At 37.0% G+C, this 26,146-nt stretch overlaps 1 protein-coding gene across 1 annotated transcript in view; it reads left to right on the top strand.

The window, feature by feature from the left end:
* Positions 1 to 25,554, top strand: part of CNGB3 (cyclic nucleotide gated channel subunit beta 3) — a 57,756-nt gene extending 32,202 nt beyond the window's left edge. The window contains exons 10-18 of the mRNA XM_085049828.1: positions 3,307 to 3,429; positions 10,603 to 10,744; positions 12,697 to 12,856; positions 13,207 to 13,304; positions 14,352 to 14,435; positions 15,999 to 16,117; positions 20,544 to 20,690; positions 23,196 to 23,376; positions 24,504 to 25,554. Of these exons, the coding sequence (XP_084905954.1) occupies positions 3,307 to 3,429; positions 10,603 to 10,744; positions 12,697 to 12,856; positions 13,207 to 13,304; positions 14,352 to 14,435; positions 15,999 to 16,117; positions 20,544 to 20,690; positions 23,196 to 23,376; positions 24,504 to 24,737 (1,288 nt within the window). The 3' untranslated portion in view covers positions 24,738 to 25,554. The remainder of the gene's footprint in view (positions 1 to 3,306; positions 3,430 to 10,602; positions 10,745 to 12,696; positions 12,857 to 13,206; positions 13,305 to 14,351; positions 14,436 to 15,998; positions 16,118 to 20,543; positions 20,691 to 23,195; positions 23,377 to 24,503) is intronic.
* The last annotated feature ends 592 nt before the right edge of the window (positions 25,555 to 26,146 follow it).

The raw sequence follows: 26,146 nt of genomic DNA, 5'->3' as shown, positions 1-26,146 counted from the left end.
TTTTAAATATCTGTATTTATGGTGATCATTAAAATAATATGTATATAAGCTTTCACTTACATATGAAATCTAGATCAGTTCGGCTGGCCTGGTTCTGGCAAAGTGTTCACCAAACTGATGCTGCTGCCAAAATTTAATTGATCAGAAGTATCAGAAGGAAGTTTCTTTAGTGAAACAGCTAAAGAACACTTTCTTTGGGTTGCTAATAGCAGTTCTAAATCCTCAGTAGCTGTTTATTTTTACTTAATAGGAGTTATGAGCTTGAGCTTGTGTCAACATTTTTCTTCAAACATGCTCTCCCCATGAACCTGGCATGTAGAGAAACTTGATCCTTCACTGCACTGACTACAGCTGGACTGAAGATCAATTCAGCACAGCTCTCAAACAGTGATTATAACCATAGTCTGCCGAGCTGTGTTCTCACCTTCTACATTGACAGAAGGAATTTTGGATCCAGCTCCAGCAGTAGCAAATGGATTTGCTATAGCAAATTTCATAGACCCCTCAGCTGTCAGTGATGCTGCTAAGACCCATCTACTTTGTCATCATTATTGTCAATATCATCAGTCCTAGTTTATCTTGTATAATACCTCCACCAACAGATTCTTTTCCCTGTCCCAGTTTTGGGGTATTTATTGTTCCTGTCTGTTGGTACTGCATAAATTAGATTATGTTGGTTACCATCTCATTCTGTTTCAGAGATTGTGGCACTTAAACAGTACCCTTGACATTGATACATTCAAATGAGATATTTTACGAGATTTAAAAACAACATAAATTTCAAAAGGAGGTTGAAACACCATCTTTTTCATTATTTCATGTATCTATGAAATAAAACTTAAAAGTTTGAAAGTTCTACTAAAATAATTTTGAGATACTGACCTTCAAAAAGCTTATTCTTATGTTGCCCTCTCTTATCACTTATTGAAGATCCCTTTGTGGTTTGATTTAGTTTATTTTTATTTCTGATTTTTTAAAAATTCTTTTAGTTCAAGAGAGGAATGAATTTCCACAAGACAAAGAAATTTCTTGTCTGTTTCTGAATCTCTGCCTCCCTATATTTTCCAGTTTCGAATTTCATTAAAAAGAACAGGCTTTCATCTGCTCATGTTGAAAAGTTTGAAAATGAATTGCTTTAAAATTAATTAAGTATTTTCTATATTATATCCTTTGCTTTTTGGAGTCATAATTCAATGACTTTTCTGAATCTTGTATAACACTTGCAGTGAGTACTGGGAGGTACAGTATATATAATATAGATAGTATATATTAATACAGATAATTCAAATAATTCAAAGAAGTGGGAACAAATTTAAAATTCACTTTCACCCAAATTAACAAGGGACAGAGTTTCACAGTATATTACAGTACAGAATGGGAAATTATTGTTCAAAGGACAAGTTGAGAAGGGAATGTGTATGTCTTCAAGCTAGATCAGCTTTGAAGGATGTGATGTTTATTTGCATGTCAAAAAATGGCCAAAGTGCTCACTTAGAAAGGCTAAGACACACAGAGAAAGATCTCACTGCTCCAGTAAAATGTGAGCAGTAGCTGAAAAGACAGAGCCAGCAACCCTGCAATGCACTTCTGCCTTCTCAGAGAAATTTTTAGCATGATATTGGTTGAGTACCACAACTGTGTGTTACTGCTTTTGTCTTTGCTTCCTGGCCAAAGGCCCACTCACATTCCCAGTGTTAAATCACTTGCAGAATGTAAACTGCAGAATCTACAGATTACAAAGTGAATCTTTTTCTACCTCATACTTCAGAAAACACTGACTCCCAGTTTTGCTCATTGGCAAACGGAGAACAGAGGTAGTTACACTGAAGAAAAGTACAAGCAGGTGCTAAAAAATCTAAAAAAACCCAGAGGTTTTTGTTCAAACTAATGCATTTTATTTTAATGAAGCAATGTTGCTTTGGTCTGAGATTGCTATAGTCACAATTTGAGCAATAAAGCACCAATCAACTAGACAATATCAAATGTAGATTCTGCTCAGCAAGTGGTTATCCCTGGGTGGAATCTCTTCTCAAACTAATTGGTTTGAGTTTGTAGGAACAGAGCAAGCAAGTTACTCACATCTTATCTTCTCATTGTGATCGATTCAACATATGTCTAGAGAAATATAACATAGCAAAGGCTTCCGGAATCTTCACTCAGACGTCAGCAGTCCACTTGCAAGGATTCAAACTTGCACAGAAGACCTAGTATGGGCAACATTGTGACATTACTAGATCACAACAGCTATTTGCTGTTCCCTAGAGCTTGCAATCCTAAACAGAGCTGTCCTGGAAGCATGCCGACTTTTAAACAGAGAAATAGCATTCACTTGTGAGCATCATAAAGACTACACTTAGGTAGATTACTTAAAGGCATGGAGAGGCCAAGGAGAGAATGCAAAGGCACCTGAAGAACCAGCAAAGGAATGCTAAATGAAGCAACCACAGAGATACTATCTCCCATTAACTTTGTTTATATACCCAACTTAGTTAGACCTTATTAAATTTTCATAAAAACAATCACTCAGTTACCCTGCTCTGCATACTGCATTGAATTCTAGCTGTAGCAGATAAAGTCATTACCTACCAGCCTGTGTTTAGGCAAGCCCTGCACTTTTCCTGCTTATTTATCCCCTTCTTGTATGATTATTTGAATAAAGATCTAAATCCAGGAGATCTTTTTTTTTTTTTATCCCCATGCACTGAACAGATGATAAACAATGAGATTATTATTGTATTAAACAGAAAGCTGCTTGGTGCTTAAGTAGTTCATCATCAATATTCTTCAAAGAGCTGGCCATAAGCATAAGAATGGGGATTAGGAATGATATAACTCCTGCTGTAACCACTAAATTGTACTATTTAGAGGATCTGCTGCAGGCTTTCTACAACAGCTCTTGTAGAGCAGTTAATTTCTGACCTCAGACATTTCTTGGCTTTGGTTCACAAGTTTAGAGCCTATCTTGGATAGAGTTTGGCAAACACATTATTTTTTACCCTATAGCCTCATTAATATAGCTTCAAATTTCTGTAAATACTCATTTAAAGAAGTGGGCTATAAACTACTCAGGGAACCATAATTTAAAAATTACCCCATGCCAAATATTCTAGGGAAGATATTTATTTGACTTTGGACAGATGTGAGAGATGGTTAACTGCCAGCTATTTTTTTCATAGATCAATACAGGTGGGAAATGACTTAGTGGATGCTTAACGTTAACATTGCTAATCCAAAAAAGTAATAGGTTCTATATTAAAATAAAGGACAAATGTAAGTTGTTTTACAGGAATCTGTTGACTTTTGTAGGGTCATCCGAACAACTGGATACTTGCTGTTTATCTTGCACATTAATGCATGTCTGTATTATTGGGCTTCAGACTACGAAGGAATTGGCAGCACTAGATGGGTGTATGATGGTGAAGGAAACATGTAAGTCTTTTACTCTTGAAAGAGATTTTTGTTGACATTGCTCCTTCCTGCCTTCCAATCCTTCTCCCTTGCCTTTGCTTGCAGGGTATGTCCTCACTTTGCCAGTGCTTGGACAGTAAACTTTTAACACCATGACTGCTGATTAGCAGCTTTCATTACTAACACATATTTGGAGGGTACGTGCAGTGAATAATCAGTTGACCACTTTCAGCTTCTATAGGTTTATGAGTCAGTGTTAAGCACTAACTTAATTAAACATTTAGAAAGCAACAAGGGTCATAAATTAAAGTTACTCATTGCATATGCACATGGCAACTCTTAGAAGGATTGTATAGCAATCCCTCAAAGGAAACACAGGTATAGTTTGGGTTTGTTTTTTGTTTGGTTGGTTTTTTTCTGACACAGAACATTGTGTCATTAAAGTGCAACATTTTAGTCCCTCTACACCATGGTGATTGGTCTGAAAAACTTCCACCAGCTCTCTCTGATCTTTTGAGAAGGTCATGTTTAAACATGGGGCAGAGTGTCTTCAGGGGAAAGGACTGGATATTAGCACAATTTTCCACAAATTCCTTGTGACAGCACTAGGTTGGGTGACAAGTAAGGAACATTTATTAAGATGATGGAGAGGAAGTAAGAGAAAATAGCAAAGTCATAATATATTCTGTGTGTAGTTTTATAAAGATATTTCTAGTAGGTTCAGCTGTATGAACATTCATTTCTTTCAAAGGCTACAACATAGTTAAAGCCACAGAAGCTCAATTTGTTCTTTGATTACATTCCTTGCAAAACCACATATAGTATCCACTGCTGTCATAAATCACCTTCTAAACAACTTTTCACCTTTCTCTTGCAGATGTGCTCCTCTTGTTTGTAGTTTTGTCAGATGTCATGAGTTTGATGTCACTATCTTGAAGGATAAGAAAACAGCCTTTCAGAGCAAAACACACTTTGTGTAAAGCAGCATTGATTTTTTAGAATTAGGGTTATCTCTCAGAAAAAATGACACATCTGAAGTTTCCACACATGACTAAAATACACAGCTTGAGTACTGCAGTCAGACATGTGCCAGCAGGGTCATGGAGCTTAGTGGGACCACTTATGTCAGTGCAGTTATAGACAGGTTTTTATTTGCAGGATCGTGGTTTCCAGAAATCTGACAAGAAAAATGCAGAAGCAATTTCCATTACAGCTACTTTTTGTTAATGTGATTCTTGGAAGTACTTGCGTCATAACCAAAAAATAAGGAACATAAGACGAAAAAACCTGAAAACTCTGAAAGTTGAGAGCTTACTCAGACTTAAAGTTTTTTAATTCTTCTTCAGAACAGTCTAGAGAACAGGCAAGAAAGAATTACCTGTTTTTCACAGAGAAAAACATATTTCACATTTCAATCAGAGAAACAATTGGTAGAAATTATTTACTGGATTTATCTCAGACAATGCAGTGTTGCCCTGGAAATGGCCAGGTTTTTAATATTTTTGATACATCTTCCATGAGCAGACAAAAAAATTTTCCAAATGAAGTCACACTTTAATCATATGGAATTAAGAACAGATTTGTTTTATAAACAATGATAATAAACTGATATTTCAAGTTCTGCTTTAAACTGAGATTCTGCAATAAAATCCATGTTGATTATGCAAATATCCAAATACAAGAAAAACATTGACCTGTTGGAACGAGTCCAGAGGAGGCCTCTAAGTTGATCACAGGACTGGAGCACCCCTCCTATGAAGACTGTTTGGGAAAATTGGGACTGCTTAGCCTAGAGGAGGCACTTGTAGCACCAAGCAGTACCTAAAGGGGAGCCTACAAGAAGGCTGCACAGGGACTTTTTACAAGGTCATGCAGAGATAGAACAGGGGGGAGTGGCTTTAAACTGAAAGAGAATACATTTAAATTAGATATTAGGAAGAAGTTCCTTACTATAAGGGTGGTAAGGCACTGGAACACATTGTCCAGTGAGGCTGTGGACTCCCAGTCCATGGAGGTGTTCAAGGCCAGGCAGGATGGGGCTCTGAGCAACCTGGTCTAGTGGAAGGTGTCCCTTCCCATGGTATGGGGGCTGGAACTGAATAATCTTTAAGGTCCCTTCCAACCCAAACCATTCAATAATTCTGTGATATATCCATGTAAACCTCGTTAAGCCATTCATGTACTTCATCTTGACATTGGTTGGTGAATGTATGACTTTATTCTTTTGCCTGTATCTAACTCACCCTGGAATATGCAGTGCCCTGAACATGGAACAATCAAGAGTATTCCAAAATGAGCTGCATTTCATAAAGTATCCCACTAAGAGCAAATGCTCTCTGTATGGGATAGTCTTTGCCTTAGAGATTTAGGCATGATATAATTTCTAATTTTCAAATGTCTGAGGATTTTTTCGCACAGAGAGTAATCGCATGAACATTAGTTATGATTGGAGATGCAATGTGAATTTAAACTTATCAGACAAGATACTTCTAGGTAAATTCATTTATTTGGAAAGCAGATATAAGCACAATATGTCAGGAAAAGTGACTAGAACTGCAGCATACCTTATGTGCACAGCAGTGCACATAAAATTTCCTTTAACAGATACTCAAGATTGACCATATTTGAAGCAAAATATGCCAGAAGTCTCGCAAAGAATGGGAACATATTCAGAAAGAAGATTAGGCAAACATAGCTAATTTTTTAAAACATCATGGTAAGCAGTTTGACAAGTAAATAAAAATTCTAGCTGTCTCAGATTACATTGACCCACAGCAGATGATCTGGCACTGATTTAGTGGCATTAAATGCTTTATGTAGCATCCCTGCTGTGTCCATAAAACATTGCTAGTGGTGGCCAAAACCAGTTCTTGTAAATGTCAACACTACTAGGATTTTTCCTTTTCCAGGCTAAAAAGAATTAACAAACAACAGTTTCCATTATCAGTTTGATTACGTACATGTTCCTGAGCAGGCACACTAGATGGTGAACTAAATCTATAACTAACTGCTATACAATGCTCCAAGCACAAGCAAAATTATAAAAGTATCTCTTTTGCAAATCTCTGCAAGCTCTATTCTTTTCAGGTTCTTGTCTAGACTTTAAAATGTTAGTGCCAGCCCAAGATTTGAGCATTTTTACACAGCAGCCTTCAGTCAAAACCTTTGACATGGGGTGCAAAAGACAATCAGCAATCAACTTTGCCTCCCTGCAACACACCCAAATTAACCACACATGGTGTTTGCATTAAAAGGGCACCCATGAGCTTGTGTTAGGTAAGACCTCAGCCTCTGCTAATGCAGAAACACAGCATCACTACTGCAATACCAGAGTGTTGGAGTCTATGCAAGGACAGTAGCAGGATATTGAAAAGGTCTCTTAATTTGAACTATATGTGTTTATTTACAATATAATTTAACTGCCTAAGTAAAAGATCAATCTCCCTAATTCCTGAGGAAAATGGACAAATCCTTTTCAAGGAATTCAACATAAAGTCATTGTTCTGAATTGCCCCAAAGAAGTATCTCTCTTTCATCACTTTTCACAGAGAAACTAAAACAAGGGAGCTAAAATTCTCATGCAAACCCTCCAGGTCAGCAGTAAATTTAGGCAAAACGAATAATTTCATTTTGTTCATGGTATACTTCTGCTGTTTGCAAGTCATCCAGAAGCAGTCTGCAAAATTCTTTGACAAATTTAAGACATCTATTTGCATCCCAGTTATGTTTCTCTGTAGCTTGCTGCCTTCCTGTTCTGGGCACAGACTTAGTGAATATCTGTAAGTCCCAGAAAATTGTCACTGTATGTGTCTGGAACCACTCCATTCCTTTGGCATGCATTGCCCAATGCACAGTGAGACTGGAAATCTTGAAATGTGTCTCGTGGGTATCAGTTGTGCATTATTCTTGCAATAGGTCTGATGTGTCATATTCACAGTGCTTGCTATGCAAAGAGAGTTTTGTGCCTCCAGACAAGTTGTGAATGTGCAGCCCAGCTCATATGTCAGACTTCCAGACCTGCTACCCACAGCCACACTTTTTAGGCAAAAGTTTTATAGTTTGCTCCATCTGAGATCATCAGATCCACAGGCACCTGATGAACATGTCAGTCTAGAAGGGGTAGCAAGAAGGAAGTCATTGATTTATAAAGACTGCTTCCTCACTCTGCTTAAACCCATCCTGGCTGTAATCTGAGAGGATTCAAACATGATAGCCCTGAAACAAAGCTTCCCTGGGCTGAAATGGATATGTGAATATCACCTCAAAAGCTGAGACACATGCACAAATACTTGATTTACCTGTACTAACCAAATGAAAGAAGTTTAGTGTATTCTGAAATAGACATTTCTGAAAAAGATATTTCTATTGCTATAATATTACAAAGTATGTTATTTGCAGTGTTCCTGAATATTTTCATACCTAGGATTTTTTTTTTAAATCTAGTATTTTGATTGCCTGAAGGATAAACATACTCTCTATGATGTACAGAAGGAAAAATCCCTTTCTTCTCTCCTGACTGTTGTTTGCTTCAACAGTAATTTTATAGCAGGCTGGTAAGCTGTATGGTGAACAGTGATGGTTTGCAGACACATGCTGTTAGGAAGCAGAGCTGCTAATACTGTTGAAATAGGAGTCTGTTTTTTCTGGCTTTCCTTAAACAAAATTTACAATCTCATTTCTCCCCTTCTTAGGGAAGAAAAAAACTGCTCTGTATTTCAACTGTGCAACTTTCATTTCAGATTAAAATAAAAACAAAAATGCGTAAATGGAGAAAACCTGTGCCTAAGAGATAGTGAATATCCTGTGCCTTTGCCAGTAGAAAATTTCTTTTGAAATAAAATTGCAGAGGAATACAGTGCATTAACTATATCTTAAGAAAGAAGTAGGCAGATATAAAAAAAATCCTCACACTTTGGACATACAACACTGCAAAGAAGAATGTGACCCCTAAATTCCTCTGAGGAGCTGCTTTGATTCTTTGTAGACATTCCCAGAATAAAGATTATAGTGTCTATCATGGTGGAGTTAGCAAACTTGGCATGCAGGGCCATTGTGGGTGAGTGAGTTACTTAATTACTTTTGTTTCCTAGAGTAGCTAGCACAGAAGTAATGTTTATTTCTTTACTTTCATATTACTCAATTATACATGTTTCAAGCACTACAGCATTCTCAATTACTGCAAATAAATATGATATTAATATGCTTTATATGATAATTCCCTCCACCAAGCTAGAAGCATCATTTTATTCTAAAATCTGAAATTCTTCCAAAATGGATCTGAGTCTTTTTCTTATTATTTACTTATGGTACAGAAGTCTAAGAAAAAGCTGCCACTTATGCATACATTGCTGGAAACATGCATATGTGTTTTGTTTGTTTGTTTGTTTTTTAACCCAAGTGAAAATATTATAGTAGTGTAATTCAGCAGTTCATTTTACATCCCTAACAAGGAAAAATGATAAGATGGAAAATATGCAATTAATTTTTTATTTAAGGACTTTGAATGAGAATGCCCAGTTCTGACTGTTAAAATCTAAAACTAGAAAACTATGGTAAAAGTAACCATTGTTACTGCATTTCATTAATTTGCAACCAAGAAAAAAGTAATTTTGGAATGAAAAGCAGAAATCAATTGCTTAGTAAAGCCTGACATTTTAGGTGAAAAGCTTGAAAACATTTTCAAGTGATTTAGGAAAAAACAAACCTCATTGGAATTGGTTGTTATTGGGAGTTTATTGTCTCATATTTGCACAAAACCGACCCTGCAGTTGTATTATTACATGAACCTCTTATTTTAGTCGAGTTCATATCTTAAAGAGAGAGGAGTCTAAAAGTCAAGGCCATTAAATAAAATATACACCTAAGGCCTGCAAGCAGATCAGGTGAACTCACAATCAGAGCAGGCATGAGAAGGTAACGTACTACTTTTTATTTCAAAACAAACTTATCTCCAAAAGTATTTTTTCTGTGTCTCAGTGTTTGGGGGAGGGGATGCTTGGTTTTTTAAATTATTATTTAAAACTCAAGAAAATTCAACAAACATAAGGAATCTTCATTGCTTCAGAAGCAGTACTCAGAGCTGAAATAATAGAATATCTCACTTTACAATTAAGGAAAATGAAGTTCCACTCCTAATCACCAGCAAAGCTGAAGTACGATTGCACAGAAACTTAGGAAGTCAAATTCTTATTAATAGCAGGCTTTTAAAAATATGCCTAAACCAATTACTTGCTTGCTCAGAAAAGAAGGAAATTATAGTATTCTCACAGCAATGATTTGAACTAGTTATTCCGCACTGCAGTGCTGCATTACTTGTGGTTCCATGTTCTAGAATGAAATTTAAACCAGAATTTTAGAGATGCCAAGGCACTTTTTAAAAGCCTTCTGTCTAGGTCCTTTGTTGCTTTCATAAACTTCTGTTGTCATATTAGTAGAAATACATGACTTGAAGGAAATAGGCTCTGTAGAGAAGACAGCAAGAAAGTGTTTGTGAAGGTGACAGAAGTAGTGGAGAGCAGAAACTAGGAGATGTTAATAGAGGAGTCAGCCTTTCAGTGCTGAATAAGAGAAGTGGTTTGGAGAATCTGAATTACACACAGCTTGTGGAAATATGTAACTTCTGTTTGACATAACCCAGCAGGTAGAGCCAAGGAAGGGTGCTCAGAAGCAGAGTGGGAGGAAGACCGGCAAGGTTCAGGGAGTAGAAATGGACACAAGAAGAATAATAATGCATTTTTTATTCCCATCATAAGGCTTTGCACTGGTGTCATCTGGAAAAGCCATGAACGAGCCATTCAGATGTCTAAGCATCTCATATGCTGCTACAGAGAGACTCTGGGAAGTCCCTAACACTTTAACACTTTTTTGACCATCTTCACTGGTTCCATTCTAACACTGTAATGTCCATCTTTGCAATTTTGTACACAAGTCTTCTGTAATGTTACCTGGAGTTAGTAGAGAACAGTAAATTAGGACTGCATTTCCCATACATTTTTATTTTGCTGTCAGTGAGAACATTCAGCCCAACCTGACCTGTGTAATTCAATCATTTATAAATTCATAACCCTTTATAAAAATGCTGAACGTCTTTTGGACTGAAAAACATCAGTGAAAGGCCCAACACAGGTAGACATATGCTTAACTTCAAAAATATCCATAGCTACAGTCTAACAAAAATGCTGTTTGTATCCACAGGTACCTGAGGTGTTACTACTGGGCAGTTCGTAGTTTAATCACCATCGGTGGTCTTCCAGAACCACAAACACTGTTTGAGATCATTTTTCAACTGCTGAATTATTTCATGGGTGTCTTTGTCTTCTCCAGTTTAATTGGTCAGGTACATTAAAAAAATCAATAACAAGTTATATTCAAATTACTGTAATGCATTTATAATATATTCAATTTAATGGAGTTAGTTCTGGGAAAAAGTTTAGCTTCCATCCTCTGTTTTAATGTCATCCATACTCATTCTTTTGACCAATACATATATTTAATTGGTTCCCTTTTTTGTATGTCTTTTGCACACAAGCTGATTAAAATCTAAGGTTCTGCAAGACACAGATGATTCTTGAAACTATGAATAATTCCTTTTTTTCCCCTTACAGCCAAGAAGACAATACCTTGACATTCACATTATACTATTAAATCTGACATTAAAATTGTAATTGTTGAATAAGTCATTCTACTACCAATAAAATACTGTTAATGGAAACCCCATGATCTTTTTCAAGTTAGAAATCTGATCTCTTCCACAAATTACAAGATATTTCTCAAACTGAAAATTAATTGGTCTCTATTTCTCTTGGTTCCTATTTAGCAGAAGGGAAAAAAAGAAAAAGGCCCATAGCACAGCAAATCAGTATATTTCCAAATTAATATAACTGAAATGTTTATGTCTCGTAACTATTAAACTTGGCCTTTAGATTCACAGGTTTTAAAACACCTTGCCTACATAACAACAAATGCTAAGACTTCTCTGTGAGACTGTGCCTTATCAGTTTCTGTAGAAACCATTTCAGACTTCATTTGTCCATGTCTGTTATAGAATGGATTATTAAAAAAAAAAAAAAAAAAGAAATTTGAACTGAAATTTAATTCTTATTTTGAATACAGTATTTGAAAACTTCAGTCAAGCATATGCATATGTCTCTTGTTTTTTAGAAGTGCAAGAAGAGGTAACTGTCATTAAAGAGACTTTTACTTGTAGGATTTAAAATTCCTCCATAAACCAGAATTACCAAAAATAAAACAAAGCATATGTATAAAATATTTCTTCCGAAGAATTATTGAATTCAAGTATATAGGATTAAACTTCAGAGTTTGCATATTTATAATTTTTCCCTAAATTTTTGTAACTATCAATGAAAGCCTCATTTCCCCAAGATTTTGCAGCTTACTTTTTGTAACCAGTGTAGTCATTTGCAGTCTCAAACTTTAAACCTTAACACACAAACTGTTTCATTGCAGTTTCTTTGTTATAATTCCTGTTTACAAATATTAAAATTTAAAATTATTATTAAAAATTATTATTTGATATTATTATTAAAAATTAAAATTATTGAGTCATTCCTACTTTAGCACACTTGCCTAAAAATTGTTATTCCCATTGCAATCAATTGCATCTCTGCAATAAAGAGCAAAATTCAGCCCATGGCACATTAATCCTTGGTGGCTGCCACATGAAGCCATTCCACTAAAACCACATCTGAATACTTATTATTTTGAAGAAGAAATGTCTGTTAACATTAACTCATCCACTTTCTAAAAACTGAATTAGGTTTGTGTTGAAATGTTAAATGATGTTTGTGCATTAAAAACTTGAAGGTCATCTTTCAGCTCACAGAGATTGGGACTGATTTCTTAACTATTTAAACAGTGGCACAAATTTAGTTCTAGTGGTGTCAGATTATATTATTACAGAAATTCAGGCCAGTTTGCTTCACTTCTGACTTACACTGCATGCCAAATTCAGAGTAACTTTACAAAAGATTTTTTAAAAGAGTATTAGCTATAATTTTCACCCATGTCCAGAAATACAAGACAGAACAATAAGCTAAAACACAGAAATGATTCCTCTAAAATCATAATGTTACACTTTCCAAGACAATCTGAATAAATCTGTAATATTTCTGAAAAAGCAGATGAAGCACCTATTCAAAACATGCAGCAGAACACATTGTTAGTCAATGATCTTGAAAAAGTATTGTTATTTTTATAAGTTGCTGACAAGATATTAAAATCAAGACTATTTTTGCTGAACTCTGTAGTAACAACAATTGATGTTTGCAGATGAGAGATGTAATTGGAGCAGCAACAGCAGGACAGAACTACTTTCGTTCCTGTGTGGACAACACTGTTTCCTACATGAACACTTATTCTATTCCAAGATTGGTGCAAAATCGTGTTCGAACTTGGTATGAATACACATGGGACTCTCAAGGAATGCTGGGTGAGGATTTACAATTCCAGTTACTTAGCATGTCTGAGTGAGTGTGTAGATACACACAGAGGGTGAAATTCACGTTTCTCCTTTCCTAAATTGTATGTAGGAAGTGAGAGGAGGCTGCTCAATTTACTTTGCAAACAAAGGAGGAATGTGATTCTTACAACTTCACAAATCTATTCATTAATACAATGTTTGGTAATAATTTTAGACAAGATATATTAAGTATCTTAGTCAAAGTATATTAGCTGCTTACTCACTTGAACCCATAAATGTTAGAAAAACTCCAATAAGTTATTTTTGCTCATTTTTGTGGACATTCTTTCATCCATCTTTTATTTTTTTTTGTCTTTCAGATGAATCAGAATTACTGGAGCAGATGCCAACCAAAATGCAATTGGCTGTCGCAATTGATGTGAACTTTGCCATTGTCAATAAAGTGGACTTATTCAAAGCAAGTAGTTTTATGGGAAAATGCAGAAATATGTGATATTCCAGAGACAGAAACCTTATGTTGTGCATCTTGCAACACTTAAGAACATGTTTGTTAGTATGCAAGGCAAAATAAGTCTAAGGAATGTCTCAACTAATGGAGACATGTCAGAACAAACCCAATTGCCTGCATTTGGATTTCTGTTGTGTCAAGGCAGTGATTTTTAAAGAAAGTAAATAAGATTAAGACAAAGTCCTATTATGATGGCATACTATAGCTGATGGTATGGGCAAACTGTGAGCTCAGACTATAACTAATCTCAAGAGTCAGACAGAGAATAATCTAATTTTTTAATTAAGAATAATTTAATTTTTAATTTTTTGCTGTAGCTGTCCAGGTCTGCCTCAGATCACCCATGCTACGTGTTCTGACAACATACCTTTGGTGTATTGAATGCTCCATTGCAGTCAGTTTTTGTGCAAATAAGCTTTCTCTTTTCTTATTGAGGTACTTTTCCAGAGCTATGATTTAAATGTGTACTCAAAATTGGATTTCTGACACAAACTGAGTTTTTAGAAGTACAAAGAGCAAATTTTCTTGTTAGGATATTTGCAAGAAATCACATGATATATCTCTATAAACATTGCATGGCTGTATGGTTTTTCCACACTTGCTGAAGACATGGAATTCATAGATAGATTCATGCCAACATTTGACATGATCTGTTTTTTCCCCTGGGTCAATAAAAAAAAAAAATCCCATAAAATTCCCATAAAAAAGACAAAAAGCTCTGAACATAACACTTAATGAGCTTCCACAGAAAATCTGGACATACAGAAGCTCACTTTTTAAAAAATGAAAATATGTTCAACCCATAGAGATCTTTATAAGTATTTGAAATACCAACTCTTTCAGTCTTTTCTCAGCTCTAATAGCTGATCTTCATGATGTTTTGAGTTTCCATTCCACTTATGGAATCCCTGGGTCATTCCTGTATTGCTGGGTTTCGGGGCACTAATATTCACTTTTAATACTGAATTAACAGAGTGATCAACTCTATTTTAACAGGGCTGTGATACCCAGATGATATATGACATGCTGCTAAGGTTGAAATCCATTGTGTATTTACCTGGTGACTTTGTCTGCAAAAAGGTGAGCATTCTTTTCTTGTTCAAATAATAATTATATTATGTATTTTAGAAATAGAGTTCAGATATCGGTCAACAACGTCCTTTAAATAAAATTAATCCTGACTGAATTAGACAGCATAAAATTAATTAAACTACTCTGTGTAATAACAACAAATGTGCTCTCAAATTTCAACCCAGAACAAGATAATATGGATTTTATTACTTACATTACCAAACATGAAATTATAGTAATATGGGAAAGTATATAGTGTAAATATGGCTTATCTAATGATACCTCATGAAATTTTAATATTTAAAATGGATCAAACTTAATGTTTCTATACTTATATACATACAAACACAGCCTACAGCTCTCAATCCATGATGCTATGCCTGTGCTTCATTTGTGTACTCAGACACTCTTAAGTTGAATTATCCAAGAATGTAGAAAACACACTGCATCCCATAAAGCTCCTTCCAGCAGGACCTGCTCTACCTTCACTCACATCTCTGAACCATGTCCAGGCTTCCAGCAGAATGCTGTCACACTGCCCCTTAGCAAAGATGTCTCTCTTCTCTCAACATTTAACTCAAACCTGTCCAGACAGGATGTTCACAGGTAAATAGCTCAGCTGCTGACCAGGGAGCCCAAGCGTCTTTCCAGAAGGCATGTAAACACAGGGCAAAGTAAGATGCAATCAAAGCTTGGGGGGATGAAGTGTCAGTACTATTACTGTTCTGGCAAGTGACCCATAGGTCCCACCACACCCAGGAGTGACCAGCAGAACCCCTTGTCTCTACCAGTTCTGGGCCAACATGTTCACTAAGGCCCTACTCCCTCCAAGAGTTAAGCATACAATCCTCCTCAGGAATGCTGGGCTAGTTCCACTGATTCCACAGTGTAGGAAGTTAAACATTTGTGAATATACTGAAGGATCAAGGGTGCCCTTTCAAAGACCAATCCCAGAATTGCTGTTGGCTAGGAATGATGGAAGAGCAGTTTGGTGTGTTTGCTTAGACAATGCACAGCATGAAAGGATCTCAGACTGTGTCTGGGACTCTGACACAACAGAGAGAATAAAGCACAGTAACAGATTCGACGTCTTGATAGTGCAGTCTGATGCAAATGGTTCATAACAAAGATGGATTATGAGAAATTGAAGTTATCAGCTTATTACAGCTAGATTCAGAGCTAAAAGGTCTCTCACTTGTATAACTCACTATGTGAACGATAACCAAAGCAATCCTATGAATGCTGCAACATGTAGTAGGGAATAAAACCCTGTTGGAACCACATTCCCCTTGGATGTGTGTTGGTCTCACCCTGCTTCACCAAGGAGATGCTGCATGCAGGCTTGAAGGATCAAGTAAAGAGATAGGAATAGCAAGTGCCTACATTTGCAGTCCTGGCGCTTTGCTGCTGCTTCCTCTTCACTTTTTAAAACTAGATTGCTGCTTAGCTTCCTAGCACTGGTACACCCTCTCTTTTTGAGAGAGTAGAAGTATATTTAAAGAAGAGTCTGTCATATTCTAGCAACAAAAACCACTGCTAAAACATGGGCTCTTTATGTGTTTGTACGCCCAGGGAGAGATTGGCAGAGAGATGTACATCATCAAACAGGGTGAAGTTCAAGTCCTTGGAGGCCCTGATGGTACCAAAGTCCTGGTTACACTACGAGCAGGAGCTGTGTTTGGGGAGATCAGGTAGGTCCATCACTATTTTTAATATTTTTTTTTAGAACTTGTTAAATAATCAGTGGTTGTTTAACTTCTCTGAGGTAAGCATGACAGCTATCATGGGGAGGCTAGAAAGTGGGTAGGATCAACAAAGAGGATAAGGAGATGTAGTAACTGAAGGAAAATCTAAGTGAAGCATCAGTGATTAATAGGGCAAGATCTGAGACCAGTGTTTTGATCAATGTACACAGGGATATACAGACAAAATTCTTCTTTAGCATTTTAAAGATTTAACACATCTCCCTGTTATGCTGTCTGTAATACAGCAGGAACAAAGGCATTTTATTGTCTGTATATGAAGCCTAGGTGCCCTTGAACAGCAGATGGCAAAGATGAAAATTAAATAGACACAAAAATCTGAAAAAAGCAACTAAAAACAGTTCATTTAGGAGCTGAAGTAGGGATTAAATTGCTGAAAATCAGACATCCCAATTTGAAAAAGTATTTATTTAAGAGCATACAAGACAAGAAACAGGTGGGTGGATAAACCAGATTTTTTTGTCTGAGTTTATCCACATGAGAATTATTTTCTAGTGGCTACAAATGGGTTTTATATTCTCCATGTGCTTGCTATGCAAAATCCATTAACTCTTATGTTTTATATTCCTCAATTAGCCAATCAAGTGCTAGTTTTTAGGCACTGTCCCCCCGCTGAGGTTGGCCTGAGGAAAAGTAATAAAATAAATGTGCTGCTGCATGTGATAAACTTGATCCTTGGTTTCTTTCGGCTGCCTTCCTGTTATTGTTAATCCTCTTGCTGGTAGCTTTAATCTGCCTTTTGAAAAGCAATAATCAGCTCTGTGCCAGGTCTACATTCGTCATCCAGTTGTGTCTGTCTTTGCAGTAGTAGAACTATTCCTGTTTATCCAATTACGTGCATACAGAACTTGCTTAGATATCAAGTGGAAAACATCTGATATACCTCACAGTCACAGAACTTTTTCATTAAGTGGGAAAGTGAAATTATATCAGCTCTTTGAGAGAAGGTCATTTGGAAGGTATGTGTGACAATATAATACCTGAGCAAAGCCTCCAAACAAAAGGCTGTATTGTAAGTTATGCAGAAAGACTGAGAATGAACTGATCAGTAAGGGCTGAGTAATGAAAAGAAGAGAAAATGCTAAAGAAGCCCCCATATATAACACACACACGGTTTTCAATTATTTATCAGTCTGGAATTTGAAGTGAGAACTTTGTATTTTAAACTGAGAAATAATAATGGTTGGTTTTAAAACAAAGAAGAGATTTTCACACTTTTGATCTAACACAGGTAAGCGCTTGTTTCCACGTGGGAACCACACAATGACCTTTAAAGATTCATTTCCCAGTACTTGTTACTCTTTATATAATTGCCAATATGGCCAGCAAAACCTTCAGCAATGCTATAACGCTACACTTCTAGTCTTGTTTTATTCATCACTGACCTACTGCAGCAGCAAATCCATTCAGACATGTGTAATTTGCATATAAAATGTCAGGCAGTGGATAAACTCGGGGAGAAAAACCACAGCAACTGGCAGACATGAAGCACTAAGTGTATCAGTAGAGATATGCTTTTCCTTGTGGCAAGGTGCTAGAAAATAATGAGTTTGTATTGTGCTTTTCTGTATAAATTTTGTTGTCTTCTGAACACAGAATACCAGAAGCAAATGGAAAAAAATATTCTTTAATGGATTATGTACTGCTTCTTTTAGGACATCCAAGTTTTCCCCTCACTTCATAACGGTTATTACCTGATATCAGAGTCTGATTGCCTTCTGATTACCAATTCAAGATTTGTTTAGAGAAATATGCCCACTTCCTTCTGAGCAGTTTGGGTACATGATTTATTATAGGATGCTTTCTATTTAATCTTACTCTGTTCAAAATGCATGTAAATGATGCTTAAAAGTCTCCAGGGGCAAAGGAATTGAAGAAAATAAAAACTGTTTGTTATTTCCAAAAAGTTCCCTGAATTATTCTAGAAGGCCAATGCAAGAGTAATGATCAAACATGTCCTTTGCCAATTTCATCCGTGTAAATTATTACAGAAAGGGATTAAGTAATAGGAGTTCCAATTAACATCTTACCCTCACTGCTACTTTCCTGTGTAGATAACATCAGTCTGAGGAAGTAAAATAATTTCAGAATCAGAAGCAAAAAGAGTGTTGCCTTAATGAGAGCCTGCCAGCACAGACAATTCAGAACAAGAGAAATTCAGTTATAACAACACTTCATTAGCCCAGAGAAAGTTACACTTGAAGCCAGATGTCCTCATGCATCCATTTACTGGTATTTCACTGGAGCTATTTCCTATCAGAAAATGTTAATTTGGAAAAACTAAAACATTCTCCATTTTATGTAAATTTTCAACAGGAATATCTCTAAATGTTTGACCTCAGCTTCAGATTTCAGCTGTCTTGTAGTTTTAAGTATAAAAAAAACTTTAAAACCTTATATAACTTTATATAAAAAATCAAAACTACAGGGAGTATTTAGTTTTGTGAAAGATGACATTTTCCATTACTTTGGTCCAGGCTGTCCCTCCAGGTGGTAGCTGCTGCTTTTCAATGGGCTCTGCCCTTTGGAGTTTTGACATCCTGTTCAGAAGCAAGATCCAGACCTATTTCCCTTTCCTGACTTACCCATTCTCCTCACATTCACACAGGTTTTGAGCCACCACAACCCTGCACGTTCAGCTGATAACACAAGACATTCCCTAATTTCAATGGGAAATTGCTGCTTCCTGCAGAGATCAGCCTTAAAAAATAGATAAGCTGAGTCATCACTTTGACAACTTTATAGCTTGAAATTTAATTTGCTAGCATAAGAATTCTTAGGTTATCAACTTGTACTAATATCACAGCACTTCAGGCTCACAACTGGAGTGAAAAATGTTGAGTAAAAAAGCAAATTTTGTAATTAATATAGATATTTCATTACCAAGAACCACTGTAAGGCAAATGTAAAATTCGGTCATACAATTCTTCACACGCTAACCAAACCAGATTGAATGCTGAAGTATATAACATTGTCCTCAGTCAAAGGCTGCCTTACTTGTAAAATTCACCTCACATCATCACTGTAATGAAAAAGCTGATCTCTTTAGTCCTCGTCTACCTTGATAAAATGAGCTTTCTGTTAGGAAAGCCTAAAAATGATTGTTCAATGACTTGTTGAGAAGTGATTCATCAGAGCTCAAAAGATGTTTGCAATTTTCTTTAGCAGCTTTTCCTGTTGTGAAAAGAGTTTATTCTATGAGGAATCATACAGAATTGTTTAAAAAGAAGACGATAAACTGCATTTTCAGCTTCAGTTCATGTATTGATTGCCGTCTTGAGTTGCAGAAAAACACTCCATGGGCATGTAAAAAAGCCTTGCACATACTGTTTCAGACATCTCCTACAATCCTTTATAAATTAAACATATTATCTATATTATTTAATAGTTAGAAATATGTTCTATAAATATCTTTAATATTAAAACAAATTTATATATATCCTTGATTATTACTTCAGATGGGTATCAATTCCTGTTTACTGGGGCCCAGACTATCTTTTATTAATAACTTTTGAATTTAGATAATACTAACTGTTCTCTAAAAATATTAATTCGCTGGGAAATCTTTAAAGGACAAATTTTAGGGTAGATCTTGAATGTAGTGATAGAGGAATTTTAGTACTAAGAACAAAATGCAAATTCTCTTAGCACAGCTGAGAAGTGGTCTCTTCAATTGCTTAGTGCAAGATGAACAATTTATTTCTATTTGTACATCTAATTTTTTTTAGATATTTTCCTTTTGACTAACTGCTTCTGGCTAAACTGATCTAATGCCTTACGTTCAAAACAAAATAGCCTTCTTTTTCTGGCAGACAAATTTGTAACTGTCAGCCTGACAGACCTTCCTAATCTGTATCATTCAACTTTCCAACATTCAAACGTAAGATGTGATATGTGAGAAAACTGAAAGCTAGAGCCCCACAGAAGTTATTCACTCAGGAAAATGAAAATCCTTGGAGGAGAATCACTCATTCACTGTAAATAATGCTGCTCTACTTCTGATGCAAACAATTTTCAGCAATAAAACTGAGGGAATGCTGAGTTCACATGAGGACTAAAACAAGTGCAGTCTGAGCTGTGGGTATCTCTTAGCAGAAATGTCTCCATGTAGCAAAACTTTTCACAATCCTTAGCATCTACATATGCCTGACCAACAGGGACAATTTGCCTTCTTGGGGCAAGAAGACATGTCTAATCCCATCTGCAGGGATGTTCTTTACAGATGTGCTTTACAGAACATTGGATAGAGCAGCCAGCTGTAAGTGAGCTTTACAATGACTGGAGAACCACCAGCAAAGAGATTCCTCACTAGGACAAGTAACGCTGTGACTGATGGTGTTTATTTTCATTCCAGCCTATTAGCTGCAGGTGGAGGAAATCGAAGGACTGCCAACGTGGTGGCTCATGGTTTTGCCAACCTTTTCATTCTGGACAAGAAAACACTCAATGAAATCTTGGTGCACTATCCTGACTCAGAAAAACTTCTCATGAAGAAAGCAAAGTATGTCCTAATAACAGTTTTTAAATCATATCATTTAGCTGCAGAATGGACAGTTGTGACTTCTAGATGATTTGCAATCATTTCTTGGAAGAGTGACAGTTGAAAACACGTTTGGTGTTAAGAGGTCAGATTTGCCTGGTAGTTTCTAGTGGAAAGCACAGTCTTGGAAGGAATCCCAAGGATTATGGAAATGTGGTAAGTAGAATAAAATCCTGAATGTAGTTGCCTTCTGCATTGTATTTAAGGTACCAAAACCAATAGGAGATAAGGATACATATCCAGACTCTGACATGGTCAAGAGAGAAACTGCAGGACAGATACCAGTTCATGAGTAGGTTTTCAAAGATGCAACGAAACACTTCCAATTAATTCTACAGAGATATGTTTCAACACATCCACACTTGTATGCATCTCCAAAACCTTAACCAGCAGTTGAGAATGGATTTAAAGTAAGGCCTGACAAGATGGAACTACAGAGATTAGATACCTATGTGTTATGTTCAAAAGCATTCCGAAATGGGATTTCAAACCAAAAGTGCTTTTCACCTTCCTTTGGTTGTAACTTGCTAGGATCACCATTTTCCCAGCTTTGAAAGGGCAAATTATTGTCAGATTTTGTCATAAAATTATGACAAAAGGAGTACCTTGCTACCTTGTAAAAGGTCCAAATACTTCAAAGAGTTTGTCATTATTAGTATACTTCAGCACTCCTATTGTTCTCACTCTATTGTTGCCTTGAATTGCTATCAAAGGTTGGAAGGTTGGTTCCAAACTTGAAATACCACTAGAGAAGACTAAACATAGCACAGGAGGGACATTTTGTTCTGTGAAAATGCTAGCAAATGGCTGCTTTCAGCTTGTTGTAACAGCCCTGGTAGTCAAATCTTGAGAATCATGATGCCCCTGAGGAACAAGGAACCCAGAGACAGGATGGGTCAATTGCTCAATTTTCAAAACCAGCATTAACAGGTAGAAAAGAGGAACAAATCCACTGACTGATGACCCCCAGCATCTATAATTTCTGACTTTTCTCCAGCTTCTATCTGAACAGTAGTATGACCATTATTCCTTGTTATTCCTGTCTCTCTGTCCCTGCCTCTTCTGTTTCTGTGTCCACCCTAGGCATATTCTGACAATCCATTAAAGGCTCCAGACAGCCTTTCTCAACCGAGAAGTTGAATCATCCACCTTTTGTATCTGCACTCCCATTTGAGCTCAAAGACCTTTTGAGATATCAGACTAAAATGAGGGTATCCTGTTTAATTTTAAGATATGCAGTACCTGCCCTGTGCAGGAGGCCATGTATTTTGCTCACCTGTCTAGGCATCTGCAAATTCTGCCAAAACTAGGCACCAAGAGGAAATTTGTCCACTGTTTTCATAAAGATTGTGGTTATGTTCAATTTTGGAAGGAAGTTACCTGGAACTCCTTGCCCTGCCCTGGAAGTTTTACATTAGAGTTCTCTGTTGTCATCTGACACATTTAAAGGGCTCCCTGAAATAAACTGAAAGCATTTATTCAAGCAGGAAATTTGTTCTATTATCACCTGCTTGATACCCCCTATCTGGTTTTTACATAATAAAATCATGCAAGATGCTAAAGTGTATTTTTTTAATTTATGACAATGAATTTTTTTTTTTAAATTAAACCCTTCATTTCTGAAATTCCCAAAGTGCAAGAAGCTGGAGAAAATTATAGTATTGTGGCATTTACTGTACTTCAGACTGCGAGTATAGTCCTTGCTCATAAAGAGCCTTAAGTCATGGCTTTTGCACGGATAGAAAAGTGGCCTTGAAAACTGTACAGTAATCTAATAGAAACTGAAAGCATGGAAACCCTCTGCTTTCCACTGGTCCCATCTATCTCAGATCTTTCATCTAATCTTCACTCTTGTTACTCTGTCTAACTTCTTGTCATTATGGCTGCAAATCAGTACAGCTATGGAATGGTGTGAAAATCTAGTGTGCCTCACAATTGGAAGTAATGTCGATATTGTCAGGGTGTCTTCATCTACTGAAAAAGACCAAAAATAAGCACCCCTGTCTAACCTGATCTATGAGAGATGAGCCATACTGGAAGTTAGTTTGGTAAATTATTGCTTCCACAAGTGTATACTGACTCCCAGTGGAGCACTAAATGCTCTCTGAATTTGCATCCAGAAGGCCAGGTAAGAGACTGCCACCTCAGGTATGGGGCACCCATCCGCCTCTGCACTGCTTTCCTTATAAAACTCTTTCATCTCTTTTATGACACCTTGATTTGAGCCAGCATTTGTTTATACTCCAGGATATAGGTAAGTAACTCCAAATTTGAACAGCTGCTTCCAATTCTACCACAATCTAGAGCAAAACCTTCATTGTTTCCTTTCATTTGCTCTTGCCACTGGACCTGGGAACCAAATAAAAGCCACCAGATTTTCACGCATAAATGTGGCATTTCAGCTTTGCAGGAACTTTTCTCAGTTTCACAGCACTGCTGTGTGCACTTATTCCCTTCTGTCTCCAGGGTGCTGCTGAAGCAGAAGGGGAAACCTCCTCCAGGACCACCAGTGCAACAACCACGGGGCTTGGCTGGTTTCTTAGGGCAGAAACCAGAGACTCCCAAATTTGTTAAAGCAATGTTTGGAGGAAAAGGAAAAGATGGCCTTGCTAAGCTGCTGCAGCTGAAGAGACAACAAGAAGCTCAGGTAAAGCCATAGAAAACAGAGTAGAATCTACTGAGAAGGCTTGGGCAAACAGTAGATGAAAATTTAGCCTTATTGCAATCAACAGCAAAAACTCCCAGTAGCTGAGATATAACCACTTTTCCTAATCTCTGGAAACACTAATTCTAAAGTTTGGCTCAAATCTTTCAGAACCTGGACTTAATGCAGAGCAGAGAAAACAAAACCAAGGCAAAAAAAGCAAGCAAACAAAAAACTTGCAAGAAAGTAAGGATAAAATAGATTTTACAAAGGCCCCAAGGGCATCTGATCTTCTAATTCTATGTAAACAACAGTAAATACAGAAATACCGAAACAGAGTCATCTGATCCAGCTGACTCAGGCACATGGTGAACTTTCCAATTCAGTGTCAGATCTCTAGTTGTTAAAAATCCTGAAGACAAAATATTAAGTGTAGCCCACACAGGTAAAACAGATTAAATCTCTAATAACTTGCACTTATGAGAAAACTATTATTTTAACTCATGAAAATTCCCACATTATACTCTGTTCTGAGAAATGTTAATAGGAACCTGCTCATTTCTACATATTTACACAAAGTTGGCAGAATTCTTTATTTAACTTAAATATAACCACAGCTATTTCAGCGATAAAGGAAAGAACTTTGCGCTTTGCTTACACAAACGACTACAACGCTACGATTGGAGTAGAGATACTGCTCAATTTAATGTGTATTTGTGAGCTTAATAGCAAGTATGCTTGGCCAAGGAATTGGGGAAGTGTGAAGCATGTCAAGATTTACATAACACTCTTTCTTTCTCCGCTGGTCTAAGTACATAAAGGAAGGCAAGACCTAAGGAAGGGTTCTGTGCCCCAAAACAGACTTGTTTCATCCCTCTATATTAGTAAGAAGCAAGTTCTGTGAGTATCCACAAGTGTTTCCTAGGTTTTATACTGATATGCTGATTCTGAAATTGCATTTTCCATTTAGAAACAAATTTTCAGCATCTGAATAGAAATTTGCATGTGTTGCATATTGTTAATACTATTAACATGTTGCCATGCTGTGCCTTTCCATGGCATGTACAGAATAGAACTACTTCCTGAATTTCTTCTGCAGTATTGGAAAACATTAAACATCTTGCTTCTAGGAAGCTACAAATGAACCAGAGCCCGAGCCTAAAGAAGAGGAGAAGAAGCCTGAGGAGCCTGCAGCCCCCTGTGCACCCCCTGCTAAAAAGGAAGAGCCAAAAGCAGATGCTAAGCCTGCAGTTATGCAGAGAACAACCAGCAAGGAGTCCCTAATCATTAGTATGACACCATCCCCCACAGCAGGAGAAGGAGAGATCCTTAAAGTTGAAATTAAAGAGAAAGAAAAGAAATAGAGAGTGCTTTGGGCTGTGGTCTCATCCATTGTCTTGCTACATTCAGAGGGCTGGCTGGACTTTCCTTCTGGGTGTAGAAGATAGCAGAGACTATTCATGAGAAAAATCTAATCCAGATCCTCTTCTTCTTGCCCTCCTCTCCTGGCACAACTGCATACATTTTTTGTTTTCTTAACCTTGATCCTGAAGAGAGAACTTTTGGTGTATTAGCAATTAAGGCTCAAATAACTGTATTTCACGAATACTTGTTTCTTATCCATGCTCTCCCTTTTGTCTTACTCTTTCTTGCTCCTACTTCTCCTCTTCCCTCCCCTCTTTATCCTTGCTTTCTTACTGTTGTTCCTGTTGCTCAGTTTGCTCTTAACTTTTGTATGTATTCTTTTCAATTTTTTCCTCTGCCTTCCCATAGTTATCCTTTTCCTTGCTACTGTCCTACTGATGCTAAGGTTCCTAATGTTTCTCTCTATCCTTCTCTCTCCTCCCCTTATACTTTTAATCAGTGACCTGGGTTTGTGACCAGAGCAGGCAGCAGGTGCTGTGAGTTTGGATGTTTTACCTTGGGACAGAGGGCAACATAACAAAACCGTTGTCAAAAAATAAATCACAAAATCCACAAGAGGGAAGCAGATTGCAGAATTATTGCCAACCCTCTGAAAGCATAAACATCTGCTCCAGCTGTCTTTGACTCTGGAAAATTAACATGGGAAAGACTTAGATGGTTCACCCTCCAGAGGTGACCTATAACTCTGGGCTGTTGATTTATTTGCTTTATCCTGTCAAGCGGTTGGGCACGCTCTCTGAAAATGTGAGCACTTGGTACGGCTGTCTGAAGAATCTTGGTGTCTAAACCAGCCACTTCAAAAATAAAGGCTATTTTATAAAAAGCAGGATTTCCACTTTCTGGCTCTGCGTTGCAAAGTTTCAACCAATGCTCCGACTGTTCACCTACATCATAGACTTTGACTAAAGGTGCAGAGAGAAACCCGTGTCTTCCATATCTTAGCTACATCACACTTGTGAACTACAGTAAATCCTTTATGAGAGCCACAGCTGCAGGGTACAGCCTCCCAGCCAGGAGCTCTCACACCACCAACCTTCTGCATCAACTCATCAGTCTCAGATGCTGTATTGTACAAAATTGAAGCTGTGTTTTAAGCTGAACTCCCAACTACTTTCTTTTCCTTCATGGGTTTGCATCTCCTCTCTCCCAATCCCCTTTCAGACCCCACTGGATGAACAGCTTTGTAAACTAAAAACATGCAGAGGCCAAGCCAAGAAGTGGCAAGGGCAGGCTTCATGGCTCCTTGGCTCACTAGCCAACCAAGGAAGGCACCATGCCAAAATTAAACACTCACTTTGCAGGCTGTATATGACCCTGCTTGCTATGCATTCTGCAGGCCTGGGCTTTA

This window comes from Lichenostomus cassidix, chromosome 2, assembly GCF_008360975.1.
Source record: "Lichenostomus cassidix isolate B80296 chromosome 2, HeHo_3.0, whole genome shotgun sequence".
In the NCBI taxonomy this organism is placed as follows: domain Eukaryota; kingdom Metazoa; phylum Chordata; class Aves; order Passeriformes; family Meliphagidae; genus Lichenostomus; species Lichenostomus cassidix.
The sequence above is the reverse complement of the archived record's forward strand: the minus strand, read 5'-3'. Positions and strand labels throughout refer to the sequence as shown.